Source organism: Paramacrobiotus metropolitanus, unplaced genomic scaffold, assembly GCF_019649055.1.
Source record: "Paramacrobiotus metropolitanus isolate TYO unplaced genomic scaffold, Prichtersi_v1.0 Parri_scaffold0000023, whole genome shotgun sequence".
Classification (NCBI taxonomy): Eukaryota; Metazoa; Tardigrada; class Eutardigrada; order Parachela; family Macrobiotidae; genus Paramacrobiotus; species Paramacrobiotus metropolitanus.
In genome coordinates, this window is record NW_026570243.1 from 151,855 (window position 1) to 164,706 (window position 12,852).

At 41.8% G+C, this 12,852-nt stretch overlaps 1 protein-coding gene across 2 annotated transcripts; it reads right to left on the reverse strand.

Annotated features, from left to right (window-relative positions):
* Positions 1-55: 55 nt before the first annotated feature.
* LOC129587134 (MAM and LDL-receptor class A domain-containing protein 1-like) lies at positions 56-3,751 on the reverse strand. Of its 2 annotated transcripts, none has more exons than XM_055480738.1 (7): positions 3,497-3,751; positions 3,215-3,274; positions 2,383-2,789; positions 1,950-2,277; positions 1,448-1,710; positions 1,279-1,384; positions 56-713 (listed from the first exon to the last, which is right to left on the reverse strand). In XM_055480738.1, the coding sequence occupies exons 1-7, from the start codon at positions 3,696-3,698 to the stop codon at positions 223-225; spliced, it is 1,857 nt and encodes a 618-aa protein (XP_055336713.1). In that variant the 5' UTR covers positions 3,699-3,751; the 3' UTR covers positions 56-222. The 2 variants fall into 2 exon arrangements, with proteins under 2 accessions (XP_055336713.1, XP_055336712.1); XM_055480737.1 differs by having other exon boundaries at positions 56-752.
* Positions 3,752-12,852: the final 9,101 nt, after the last annotated feature.

Sequence of the window (12,852 nt, forward strand, 5' to 3'; positions counted from 1 at the left end):
GTCAATTGTCACTAGGATAAAATACGACAAAAATGCTTTGTGATGAAATTTAGATACTGTAAAACAATTTAAATGTTCAAATCTGGCGAATGAGCGTGACTGCACTAACTGGAGTACTTTTGTTTGCTCAGAAATCAAAAGTAAAAAAAAACGGTTCATTATACAGCGAATTAAGGAAGACTATAAATCATTAACGATCGTGGCATATGGGCATCATCTCTGTCATTTTTTAGCCAGCGCTGCCATTCGCTTCAAAAACTGAACGAAAACCGTGCGGCACTGCAGGTCGACGCTTGCAGCACGAAACACCAGTTCACCCGATTCCACGACGTCCGGATCCTCGTCACCCACACTGAACTGACCTTTCGAACATGTGATTCTGGTTGGCAAAGCTGGAGCACCGGATCGACCAGTTGCACCGGCCGTGCGCAGCAGCCAGAAATGCAGATCTCGTAAATGCTTCCGGCACAGGTACGTGCTGTCGGCAATGAATACGGCTTCCACGGCTTCGGTAGTCTGGAAATCCGTCTCATCCATGTCGATAAAACCCTTCTGGCAATGACAGTCTATCGGGGCCGGTTCGTTTGCAGGGACACAGGTTTCCGGTGCGCTTGTTGTCTTCTCATCTGGAGATGGCGTGGTCAACAGTTGCGGCACAGTGGTTAGTGTGTTTTCGGCGATGGAAGCAGGATATGTCCCCGAATCGGTCAGCACTGTGGGCAACGTAGAAATCAACTGTGAAGAACTTGTTGCTGAAAACGCATCAATAATAATCTTATTTGTAGGTTAGTGGTCGCAAAACATAACACGAACAATACTTATGAAAATTATCATGAATGTACAATGTACGACAAAAGAGGTTGAACCGATCAGTCGGTCTGCGGTTCAAAATAACCCATAGACTTAAGCATTGATTGCAAGCCAAACGGTTATTCGCACAGATCCTATGCTGTGCCTACGAGAAAGCAAACTGGCTAGAATTTCTGTTGTTCGCCATAAACAGCCACAGGTTTAGTATCAAAAAGTTTAAAATTTTTTTCTACACCTTTTGATATGCAACTAGTATAGCTGCACTTTGATATTCACGGAGCGCGAGCGTCTGAAAGTAGTGAGTAAGCGTCCAAGTTTTAGTGGTGGCGTGTCGTTGCGAGGTTATTTTGAACCGCGGACCGACTGATCGGTTCAACCTCTTTTTGTCGTACATTGTACAAGCGTTAAGCTTACATGTTTCGAAGCATGAATGCATGAATACTTCTGTGAATTATGACTTGAATTTACCATCGTTGGAGCATTCGCCGCGTCGAAGTTCATATTCATCAATGGCAACAGCAGCGAAATAAGGACTGCTGGCGCCGCGCGCGCGAGAGCGAGCTTGAAAAGCTATCTAAAAATTTGCAACCGTTTTAGTCATACTTTCGTTACAAGATCAGCGTGGTGCGCGCCTCACTTGGTATGATCCAGTTGTACGGAAAGAAATGACATTTTCCATCCACACGTCCGTTGCGTTGCCCCTATAACGCACGAGATCATTCCCGTTTCGTGTTACAATGATTTCCGCAACCTCGTCGGTTTCAAAATACATCCAAAAACGGATACAATAATCCACAGGCAGAGAATTATCCGCGACGAAAACCCATGGAGTCTTGATCGTTCCTTGACGGTCATCGTCAGCGTCCGCGCTTACATCCGCAAATAGAAAGAAGTCACTTTCTAAAAACATAAGAGTACGAGCATCAAAATAAACTATGGGGCGTAGTCCACTTTCGCAATAGCCGTTCTTATGGCAGCTGCTGCTGCGCGCGTTTCAGACCGGCGTCTCATATGTGCGCACAAATGGTGAACCATTGTGACGCACGATACATTTATCTTGCGACGAAATACTGCAGATATACCATATTTATGATCAACTATATTTAAATCTAATTTATGCAAGTTAAAGATCCACTGACGGGTGTTTTCTGTGCGGTATGGTACAATCCAGGCATCGTCCCCGTCTGTAAAGGTTTGGTGAGCTCGAATCCAGCGAATGACGGTGGAGAGCGAAACCGCCGATGCGACAGTCCAGCCACAAAAGTCGACATCGAAACTACAGGACTGCACAATGGGGTTCGAAAGAATGGTTATCGGGTTCGTCGTAGACGTTGCAGCAAGATGTGGAAGTTTGGGACATTTATCAGCACTGGACACCAAAGTGTGCTGAATGTTGTCAATGGCTATGCCATGCAGTCGGTCAGAGAGCGGCTGGTTTTGCTCATTCACGATTGCTTCCAGCAGCAACTGAAAGCAAATTAGCTGGTGATGCGGATGTTTGGTTACAGGTTTTTAGCACATCCGGTATGTCATCGTTATTTTGGTTATTCTGTACAAGAGAATCGTACTTACCGTCCATACTGCTCCGGTATCCAGATAGATTTGGCCTTTTTGCCAGGTGCCAAAATTGTTTTGTCCCAGGGAGCTCCACACCAACGTGTAGTTCCACTCATTAGCTGCATCAATCAAATTGTACAGCCACACGGTCAGATCCCCAACGTGTTCTTCAGTGATCAGGTAATCAAACTGCAGGCAAACACTACTTGGCTCATTCCCCTCAACGGGGTCATGACGCAAAATACTCCAGGTTCCAGACGGGGTGGCATCATGAACCGGTACGTAGAGGAAAACACCGCGATCGACGGAATCGTCAAGACTAGGGAGAGTAGCGGCCGTTCCGAATTCAAAGTCCAGCATTTGTGGGCCGGAAAAATCGTAATAGTTTTCCCAGCCACACATTCCATGCTCGAAGTCACAATCTATGTAATACTAATCTTTAATTGCAGCGTCTTTAAATCAAATACAATCTTTAATTGCATCTTTAAACTTATGTAATACAAAACTTCAACTGCATCTTTAAACTTTGGCGTCCAGCTTTAAATATTAATTTTAACAAAGAGGAAGACCGAGTGCTTATGTGTGCATCTCTTTACTGCAGTTTAATCCCAGTTTTTAACAAAGGACCGGCCGGCTACGTTAAATGCTCCTGTCCAGGTCAGGGCTTCCTCAAAATAAATTTTATATAAACATCATTCAGTATTTGGTCTTGAGATTCCAATACCTTCTCTTCGAAGTAACTATATGACACAATTTCACAATTTTTTTAGGTGTGGCACGGAAGTCCACATTTGGGCCTATAATAAAATTTTCAGTGTAAGCACTTACATATAACCGATGCACGTACCTAAATCGCTTTCTTCTAAATGTAGAGCCACCGACGCCGGGGCAACGCCATTCAGCATCACTGAAAAACGCACAAGCTACATGACCAATAATAATAATTTTGTTCGTAGGTGGTAAGGAACAAATGCCATACAGTAGTGCTGTATACATTTGCATACGATTTTTAAATTAACATTTCGAGAACCGAATTCCGGACAGGAGCACCCGCATACACATTTTGTTATTAAAATACATCGGATTCTGATTTACAGTTGCTAATTGTTATTATTGAACGATAACGTACTTAACAGAAACAATATACGAGGGTAAGACATTTTCAGGCGTAAGCTGTTTTGCCACTTTATGCGTGGGAAACTGGTTAAAGCGGCGGCTTGTACGAATTTCCCAAAGCATAAGTGCACAAATACGAACAAGTGTAAAATAGACACCAACCCAGCTCGGAATACATGTAGTTCGGTCAAAATTTTGAAATCGCTTCTAAACATATGCTGATCATGATATAAATAATGCACGTCGCTGCTGTTCGCTATACCGCGTAGTTACGGCTTCCCCGGAATTTATCGTCTCGGTTTTATCCATGTTGTTTCAATTGCTTTCCTCTGCAAAGAACAGCGGAGAATCATCTTTTGTAGTTCCGTATCTTTCACTTGTTTAAGCGGTATCAAGTTCTTATAGCAATCCTCCAGAATTATTTAGCAACGAGTTTAAGAAGTGCAATAGTTTAGATAAAACCATTGTACTTTCGAGATAATGACAACAATGTCTTCGGCAAACAGAATTTTCGTGCTCTTGTAGGCTAAGATTGTTCAGACTTAGGTTTTTTATGTGCAGTGTGTGATGCCTACAAGAATTCTTTGTTGTGTTTGATGAAGTGCAAGGCACAATAGTGTTAAAATATCATTGATCAATAAAAAGTAGTCATTAAGCATCACCGTACAGTACAGGGTGTTTTCGCGCGCTTGCCATTCGGGACCTGGCAGTGTTATACACGATCAGCTCATACAATGGTAACTACGCATATATATCGGTGACTGGCACGGGTGGTACTAATCAGTGTTACTGGTACCGGTAGTGGCACTATGTAATGGTACCGGTAGTGTTAGTAAAAGTGGTAATAGTTATTACTGGTAGTGGTACTGGTTGCGCTAGTGATATCGCCGCAATGGTACGTAATGGACCACTTATGAATCATTTTTATGTATTTATCATGTTATTGTTAAACGACGGCGTTACGTCGGATAAAAATTATATTATGACAGTCAGCTGTATCAGCGCGGAAGTAATCAAAGCACTCGGAAGATTGAAACCACTGCGCCTCTTTCGCTGTTATGGGAAACCGTCGGTGCCTTGAAATAATACTTGTTAAAGTAAATCGTTATTCGAATCATTTTGTACCAGCCTTGCGGTTCGGTATCCGTTAAGATGTCATATTGTGTTACTGGCGTAAGTATCACAAGCGTGACCATCACCCGTACCAGTTGCTTTACGTGATACCCCTAACCAGGGCCGTCGCGAGGTCCGAGGGTAGGGGGGCGAGCCAGCGCCCCCCCCCCCCTCGTGACGGCCCTGCCCCTAATACTGCCAGTACCAGTAGCATTACATAGTATTACTGCCAGTACCAGTAACGTTAATTAGTACAACCCGATTGGCACTCATTGTATGTACAGAGGGTGATTTCGCAATATGCTTCCAGCACGGACACAAAGTTGCAGTAATTCTCTCCCTTGTTCTTTCCTTCAATTTTTGTCGCTTAAAAATACTTCAATATGTGCTTTATAATTCATCATTATTTGAATTCGAAAAAAGAAGTAAATGGCACTCAAAAGTGATTTTAAAGCGGAACGCCCAGTTTCCCAAAGTGGAACAGATTTTTGACGAGGAAATCTTTTTGCCAGTTTCCTTATTTTCTGAAATTTGACACAGACCGTCGCAATCGGTGAGGCGCAGATGTAGCTTCTTTATTCGGACGGGAGATACGAAATTCCATGCTGCCACTTTTAAATATCGTAATAACAAAAAATCAAAATTTGGTAAAAAACGGAAACAAATGATGTTTGTTTTCCGAAACTATTTACCGGGACAACAATGCAGCGCATGTAATCCCTCCCAGTGTTAAAACCACCGTAGATGTCTATACCAAAAAGTCGCTTAAAAAACTTCTCAGGAAAAACAATCTGGATTTGCAGCCCGGGGAGGAACGCAAGGGGAACAGTCAAAATGGCTATCTTCCAGTTCATGAAACTATCAGGACGTACCAGTGCCTAGAATCTCACGAAGCCAGATGTTTTCTGAAGGCCACATGATGTGACAGTTCACTAAAACCGGCACCCATAGATTATGAATTGATGACGATTTTTTAGCTAATTTTTAACGGAAAGCATTGGAAAACGTTTTACGAATTGTTACAGTGTTGCGCACAGACCCTTGTCGGTTTGCAAAATCCCACCGTATTCTAAATTGTTTTCTGTTTCTTAAAGTTAATTTGTTATGATCGCTAAAAGAAAGGGCTTTCAAACTTAACGGCTCTAAGAATAAAATATGCACGGAGAGGACGGCAATAAATTCATAAAGAAAGTGGAAGCATATTGCAAAATCACCCTCTGTACAAGTACCTATGTACCAGTACTATGGATTATTATGGCTGCATGCGTTGACTTAATAGCTGGACAACATTTTCTTATGTTAATACAGGGTACACTACTCCAACAGTAATACAGTTCAAACAGTTAACGCAGCACAGTAAATAAACAAATATCAATACGCAAACCACGAGGACATCGCTAATAATATCTGATTCGGCTATTTATTTTTAAGCCACTTCATACAAGGTCACGCTGCACCAAGGTCAGTGCTGCACCGCTGTAATTGTACTCTTTTTGCTGCAGAATAAACTACTGTTCTAAATAATTACCTAGAAGCCAATAAACCTTCATCCTTAATATTCTTTGACAGTGAATTCGGAACAACTGAGATATCTATATTTGAAGAGGAAAGCCAGCTTTTGATATGCGCTAACTGTGCGCTTGTTATTCTTGGTAACCACCAAATTTGTGAGTCACAAAAGTAGTTTGAATCGTCACAACGGTGGAGGCCTTTGATACTGAAAGCGAAAAATTAATTATAACATCACTTACATCAGTAACAACTTCTAGAACGGAATTACAAAAGCAGTTCTTCCCAATTCTTCCCGATTACAGAAGCAGTTGCAGTTGAAGCATTACTGTAAACTTCCCTAGTTTATTCATGTCTTCGCAGATAAAAGTTCGGTTTAATTGAGGCGGCGTTCTTGCACTTTATCACGCTGCCAATGCTGTCCTACATTTCAGAATTTAGGTTCCTGCGTATGTAATTACCTATCTGTATGAAAAAGTGTCTTGTTACATTCTCAAAGACATACCGCGTTTCCGCGGAAGTTGACATTCTGCGAAACCAACAGCGTCATAAAACCAGAGTCAATTATCGCTTCTCGTGTTATCCTTGCTGAATACATCAAATTTTCTAACACGTTTCCGTTTGAAGATGACAGCCGCAGCAGTTTAGGATTTCCCCAGAGCGAAGGCCTATAACTACGCTGTCTCAAACATGTACACCAACATCTCGGCACTGAAATTAATTTTACCATGGTGCTGCCTTCTTAAATTACCTTCAGTCATTTAGAAGATACCGTAAATAGTAATTATTCGACCTATGTTCCCTGTAAAAGGTCGCTTCCTCAACAGCCGAACAGACCCAGAGAAGAAGAGACTGCATATCCTTTACGCCACTGGAAAGGAGGCAAATCCTTTTTTCCCAATTCGCAATCTTGCATAGGTGTTAGTGAGTTGTACGATTCTGCAAGAAAAATCTTTGCCGGACCACTGAAGAAAGAGATTTATTCGTCCTTCATGCAACAGAGATGTCCGATAATCGATCGTTGGATTTTTCAACAGTCGGAGTAAATTCCACCCTGATTACGGCAAATACAAGCGAAAACTCTCTTTCTATCGGTTTGCTCAGCTCCTCAATCGTGGCGCTACTGTGTAACTCAGGAGTGCTAGCTATTCTGGTTCATGGAAGACGACAACAAACACCTTTTGATGTGTACATCATGGCCCTGTTATTGAATAATATTATCTACGTCGGCATAGCCAATCCCCTACGAATCGTCACCCTGTCAGACACTTCATGGTGGAGTGGACGCGCAACATGCTCGATTACCCTATATTTCAATTATGCCGTCACAGCCTTTACGGTACACATTCATCTGCTTGTCAGTGTCGTTCGCGGATGGGCACTGTTTTGGCCGCTATCATATAGAGCGCGCCACACTTCCGCCCTCGCCTGGCTGTTGTGTTTGTGCATGGTCATTTATTTGCATATTGTACTGCTGCCTGGTGTAATTATGGATGCCATTTATTACCGAATTCCAGCTAATAAAGGGTGCTTGCTGAATTCTACAGCGCAGCCTACCTGGTACATGTTTATGACCGTTGGTGTCTATGATGTACCCAAGCTGATGATTCTCGCATGTTATCCTGTATTCTTATGGAAGGCGATACGCCGGAAAACAGTATCCGTTGCTCGAACAGGTGCAGCCAGTAAGACCGGAAGCAGCGGGAGGCAGCCGACAGCCCCATCCCTCCCCCAACCGCAAGAACGTTCGCGACCGTTTCTGTTGCTGACGTTGCTGACCTTGTGCGCAGCAGTCTGTTGGATTCCGAGCATGGTTTACTTTAAATTACTGGGTTTCATACCGCCAGCAAGACTAATATCGTTTCGAATTATGGCAAATACTTTCTTGAGTCTGCAGGCGTTGCTGGATCCGATATTGCTTTGTATAAGTTTTCGCAACCTGAGCAGCTATTTAGTTGTGTTGTGGAGAAGTTGTAATGAGCGGTTAAGAATGGTCGCAAACTAACAGCCGATGGGATGATCATCAACAGGACTAGAAAATGTCGCACCACTGCTAGATTATATCATTCTTGGCTTGATAAAACTGCGCTCATTTTCTGTGTCACTACACTTAGGACGAAGGCTTTGTCGAAAAAACTTTCGCGCATATCATGCTTTTACCGGGCACCAAATCGATGCCGTGAAGCTTTCGATCGGTAGTCACGGGATTTGTGCCCTTCCTAGTAAAAGCAACCTTCGTCGTCATAGCTTTTTGTACAGCTGAATTAGATAGAAAACAGGAAACAGCAAATTAAGTTGAAAATCTACCGAAAAATTAGCGTTGCCCATGTACCGTACTGTCGTGTCAAATTTCTCCTGCCGGATTCTGTAAATATGAACTTCTCAACATGCCGCCAGTAAAACTACAGACCTTCCGGAAAATCCAGAGCATGTTGATTGAATTTCAAGGGCTGATTTTTGTGTGCTTGAGCATCATTAAAGTGTACCGTTACATATTAACTTGTTGGCCGAAACTTTTTGGTTTGCTGGTTTTATTGTTGAGTGTCATCAACCATCTTACCAGTCACACTGCCCTATGTTTGCTGTTTTAATTTACACCCTAGCGTAAAAAAGATTATCAGCCTAGCGTAAACAAGATTTAAAATGTAATCATCATTATAGAATGTTCATGATTGTCGTGCCGCTGGCCATACCAAAAGACAGGACTTGCTGCTGATGCCAACAGTTACAAACCGCATTAGCAAACCGCCAACGTCAGTGTGTTTCTGCAGTTCTTGCACGGTACATAATACAGCTAACGTTCGCAAGTTCTTTCCTTGCAAATCACTTGAATCCCGCCGTAAAATTAAAGGATATAGATTAACGCTTTTAATATTTCGATGTTAATCAGTACGGTACAATGATACAAACAACGCCAACAACGAACAGTATAACAGTACCGTGACGAACAGCACGGATGCCTGCGGATTTCGCATACTGGATCACACTTTGATCGCGCAGCATCCGGTTAAATATCTCTGCTGGCCTAACCATTGCTCCTGCTCATCTGCACGGTGGGCAACACACAGAGGCTCATTGTACTGCCGCGGGAGGGAGTTCACAGTGTCAAATGGATCTTCCTCATGACACTGGCCTGCTGCGATCTGATGATATTGTACGGCTATTAAATGTGCCGTTTTCTTATCGCATTATTTGTCAAGTACATGACGTACAGTAACTGTTTGTGGACCTGTAATCAATTTCGATAGTAACAAGCAATAAAAATTAATGTGTCGTATTCTTGTGGGTTGTGGGGCTCTCCCGAAATAAATTTGTCCGCGTATATGGTACATTTAAGGACGATGATTTGTATGACCATTTCATCATTGATACAGGTGGGCGCAGTTCTTTCCTTCAAGAAGGGCATTTGCGGTGCCTGCGCATTCCTGGAGGAAAGTTTTAACGATCTCCGATTGGTAAGTATTGCTGCGATAATCCAGTTAATCTATGGCTGGGTCGCCCAAATCGGTAAAATCAGTACGGAAGTTGACTGTGGTTGAGATGGACGAGATCAACAGTGTGTTAGCTTGCTTCGGGAAGATTTCCGTATTGCATAGTATGCATCCACTCACGGTTGACTGTCAAACAAAGGTTCTTAACAGCCGGTTGTCGCTTAGACTTGGCCGTTAAAACTCGAACTCTCGCTCGTCGTTTAAATTTTACTTAATACAGCCCCGAACGACTCTTCTAAAATACGACAGGAAAAATTCAGAAGTTTTCGGATACCATACTGGAAATACCTAAAATACTATATTTAGTGACAACTGATTTGAGGTACAGTTATTTTCATTTATTCGAAAACTTAGCACAGGTTCGCAAAGTGAAGTGGTTTCTAATATTCTGGTATGCAAACGGATTTTAAAATTCTGATCTTCTGTACAGAAACCGTAAATTTGCAATACTGGCAACGCTGATTACGGGCACGCAGTTCACAAGGAAGCAACTACGAATATCAATTTGGGACTTTTGGCATTTTTGTGCAGGAATCTGGTGGCATTCAGCATTGAGTTCGTTGCCGCCGTTGCATTCCCGGTATGGTACCATGGTATTCGGACCAGCGTGTCCAGAACCATCCGCGCCGTGGTGTCTAACGTCTATTGCTCATAGCATTACTTTTCTTTCTTACGCTTTAAATGGGCCCTTCATACACTATTCCTTCTCTATTGGCTTTTGAAGCCAAGCAATGTTAATTGACATCAAGATTTTTGGAAATTACAATCAATTCGGGTACGTTTCCCCAAAATTTACCATAAATAACCCGTCAACGCGCGCAGTTAACCATAGCGAACTTTTAAACGCTCTTTGTGACTGTCCGACACCTTGTGCATTCGGGTTTCCCAAGAAGTGAGCCTGTTTCGAATTACACCGAGATCAAAAGCAAAACACCCCATAATAAAAAACCGCTCAACCCAACTACTAGAGCCCTTAACGAGCAGCAAAAGTGTTTTTCTACTTGCTCAATTGAGCTTCTCAAACTTTTTTGCTCGCTCAACTCGCTCGTATTTGTTATGGTCTAAGTTCGACTCGCTCGTAAGATCGGCAATAACAGTTTTTCATACACCAAAATTAAAATTTTTGCGCGTTTGGCATTTACTAAAAATGCCTTTTTCGCTAAGGTCCGGTCGATGATCGTTCTACTTCACCTCTATACTGGCATCCTTGATCCTACTTTGACAATTTCGCTTGTTTGCCAACAGAACTTCCTAGATTCGAAATCAGATTCCATTTTACTAGCTTTAATTGTAAAAACTTACAATATAAACAAATATAAACATCCCCACCCCTGGTTTAGGAAGCATTAGTGATACCGTAAAGCGAATCGTACAGTTGAATCTCTAAGTTAGCTACCGGTTTGTCGCTAGTATCATGTTGACAAAAAAAAATTATGAAAACTTTGTCGCGCGAAGCTGACAGTGGATTATGGCTTTTAAAGCTCTGTTTGGGCAGTTTCTTGTGGTAGTTTCTTCCGTTCTCACAACATGATGCGGGCAATTCTGGATCACTTGCTTGTACAAAATGTTACAGGTGATGTTTTGTCACGGTCAGAATTATGGATGTACCGTATTACGTGCTATTCGGACTTCGCACACAAACTGTTCGGCGTGTCTTACGAATTATCTATGCACTGCAATAATATTCGATAACATTGTAATTGTTTATCGGTACTGTAATAATTATTTATTTTGGAGTTCATTGTACTAATGTGCTTCTTAATTATTCAATACTCCATAAAGCAGTACGAGTATAGAGTATTGACTGTTAATTATTCAGTACTTGTACTGCTTTATCGATGGTTTAGGATTAGCTTTATCGAGTGATTGTTATGGTATACTTGGCTTCATTGTACGTGATTGAACGATTTGTTTGACATATTCCGGTATGATAGCACAAGCGAACGTGCATTATACTAAATTTACTACGTATATATGTTGCTGTGTCGCGCATCCGTTCAAATATTAGTTTTTAGTACAGTGGTATTTTTTATTAGCCGACATTAACAGCCACCACGATGGCAAAGAAACGTTTTCCGGACTATACATGAAATGAAAATTAAGAAATTCTGAATGAAAATTAATCTAAGACGAATCTTGTTTGCAATTCAATCAATAAAAATAACGAGAGTGTATTTTAGGTATGCCACGAATCACCAAATTATCGAATCGGACAATTTTATGGCTGTATTAAAAATAAATTCGATAAAGCCGTATGAACGCTGAATAACTAACTGAAGCAAAAAAGAGTTTCCGGCACTGTTGTCGGGACCGATTCAGAAACTTTTCTACAGTCGAAATTACCAACCAAAAAGTGTTTTCATCTTTGTTTTGGTGTCCATGGTAGTAGTTGGTGTTTGCGTAGTGGTAGGCTTCTTGAACGTAAGAACGTCATTTCCATTATACGGGTGGCTCAACCCGTCTGACGCACTTCTGTTATCGCCTCTAACCAAGAAACTGCCGCGTCCGGCGTCGAATTGTCTCGGATTTCTTGCATTTTCAGGATCTTGGAAAAAGCCAAAAATAAGGGTACAGTACCTCCATTCAAACTAGCCACTAATCATTCATTTAGTTACCTAATGCTAAAAAACCATGGTTTTATCATCTACAAATCAAATGTAACTACGTATGTAAGTCCTTGTAGGATTAACTTGGCAAAAACCCATTTGCATGAGTTTTGGTGCTGCCGATCTTTAACACGCTTTGCATCAATCTTGGAATTTAACAAACGTTGTACAGATGCGTAGCATACACACGCAGCACTGTACATACAGGTACATGTTGCATTTCTGGATTTACTTTTTTTTAAAAATAAGAATGCAGGACAAGAATTTCTGAAAAAAAAGAGAAAAGAATATGCGCAAATGAGAATTACCTGAAAATGCCTTGTGTCCTTGAATCAGGACGATGAGCACAAGATACGCATTTTTGGAGGCTGACAATGTGATAAGGTCAATGGCTGACACTAATAATCGCTGCGAATATGACTGTCGGTCGGGTAAATAGGATGTCAGCAGCTACAGTAATCAAACGTAAGGTCCCTCTAAGGTACTCGATACTTAGTGTTGCGTCGCCCTGACTTGAAATTTTCCTTTTAAACCTTTCCAATGCTACTGAAAGCTGTCATTTTTCTAATTTCTCGGTATGAATTGTGGGCTGGTGCGACAATTTTACTGACATCAGCAATGTCTTGGACTTTGACTTGACAGTTTCATGG

Excerpts from the sequence above, each read along its gene's own strand:
- LOC129587134 (XM_055480737.1), bottom strand. The coding sequence starts at position 3,698 with ATGTTTAGAAGCGATTTCAAAATTTTGACCGAACTACATGTATTCCGA. Across the intron at positions 2,790-3,214 it reads TTTAGAAGAAAGCGATTTAG|ATTGTGACTTCGAGCATGGA; the intron begins GTACGTGCATCG and ends AGTATTACATAG. Across the intron at positions 1,711-1,949 it reads ATACCGCACAGAAAACACCC|AAAGTGACTTCTTTCTATTT; the intron begins GTCAGTGGATCT and ends TTATGTTTTTAG.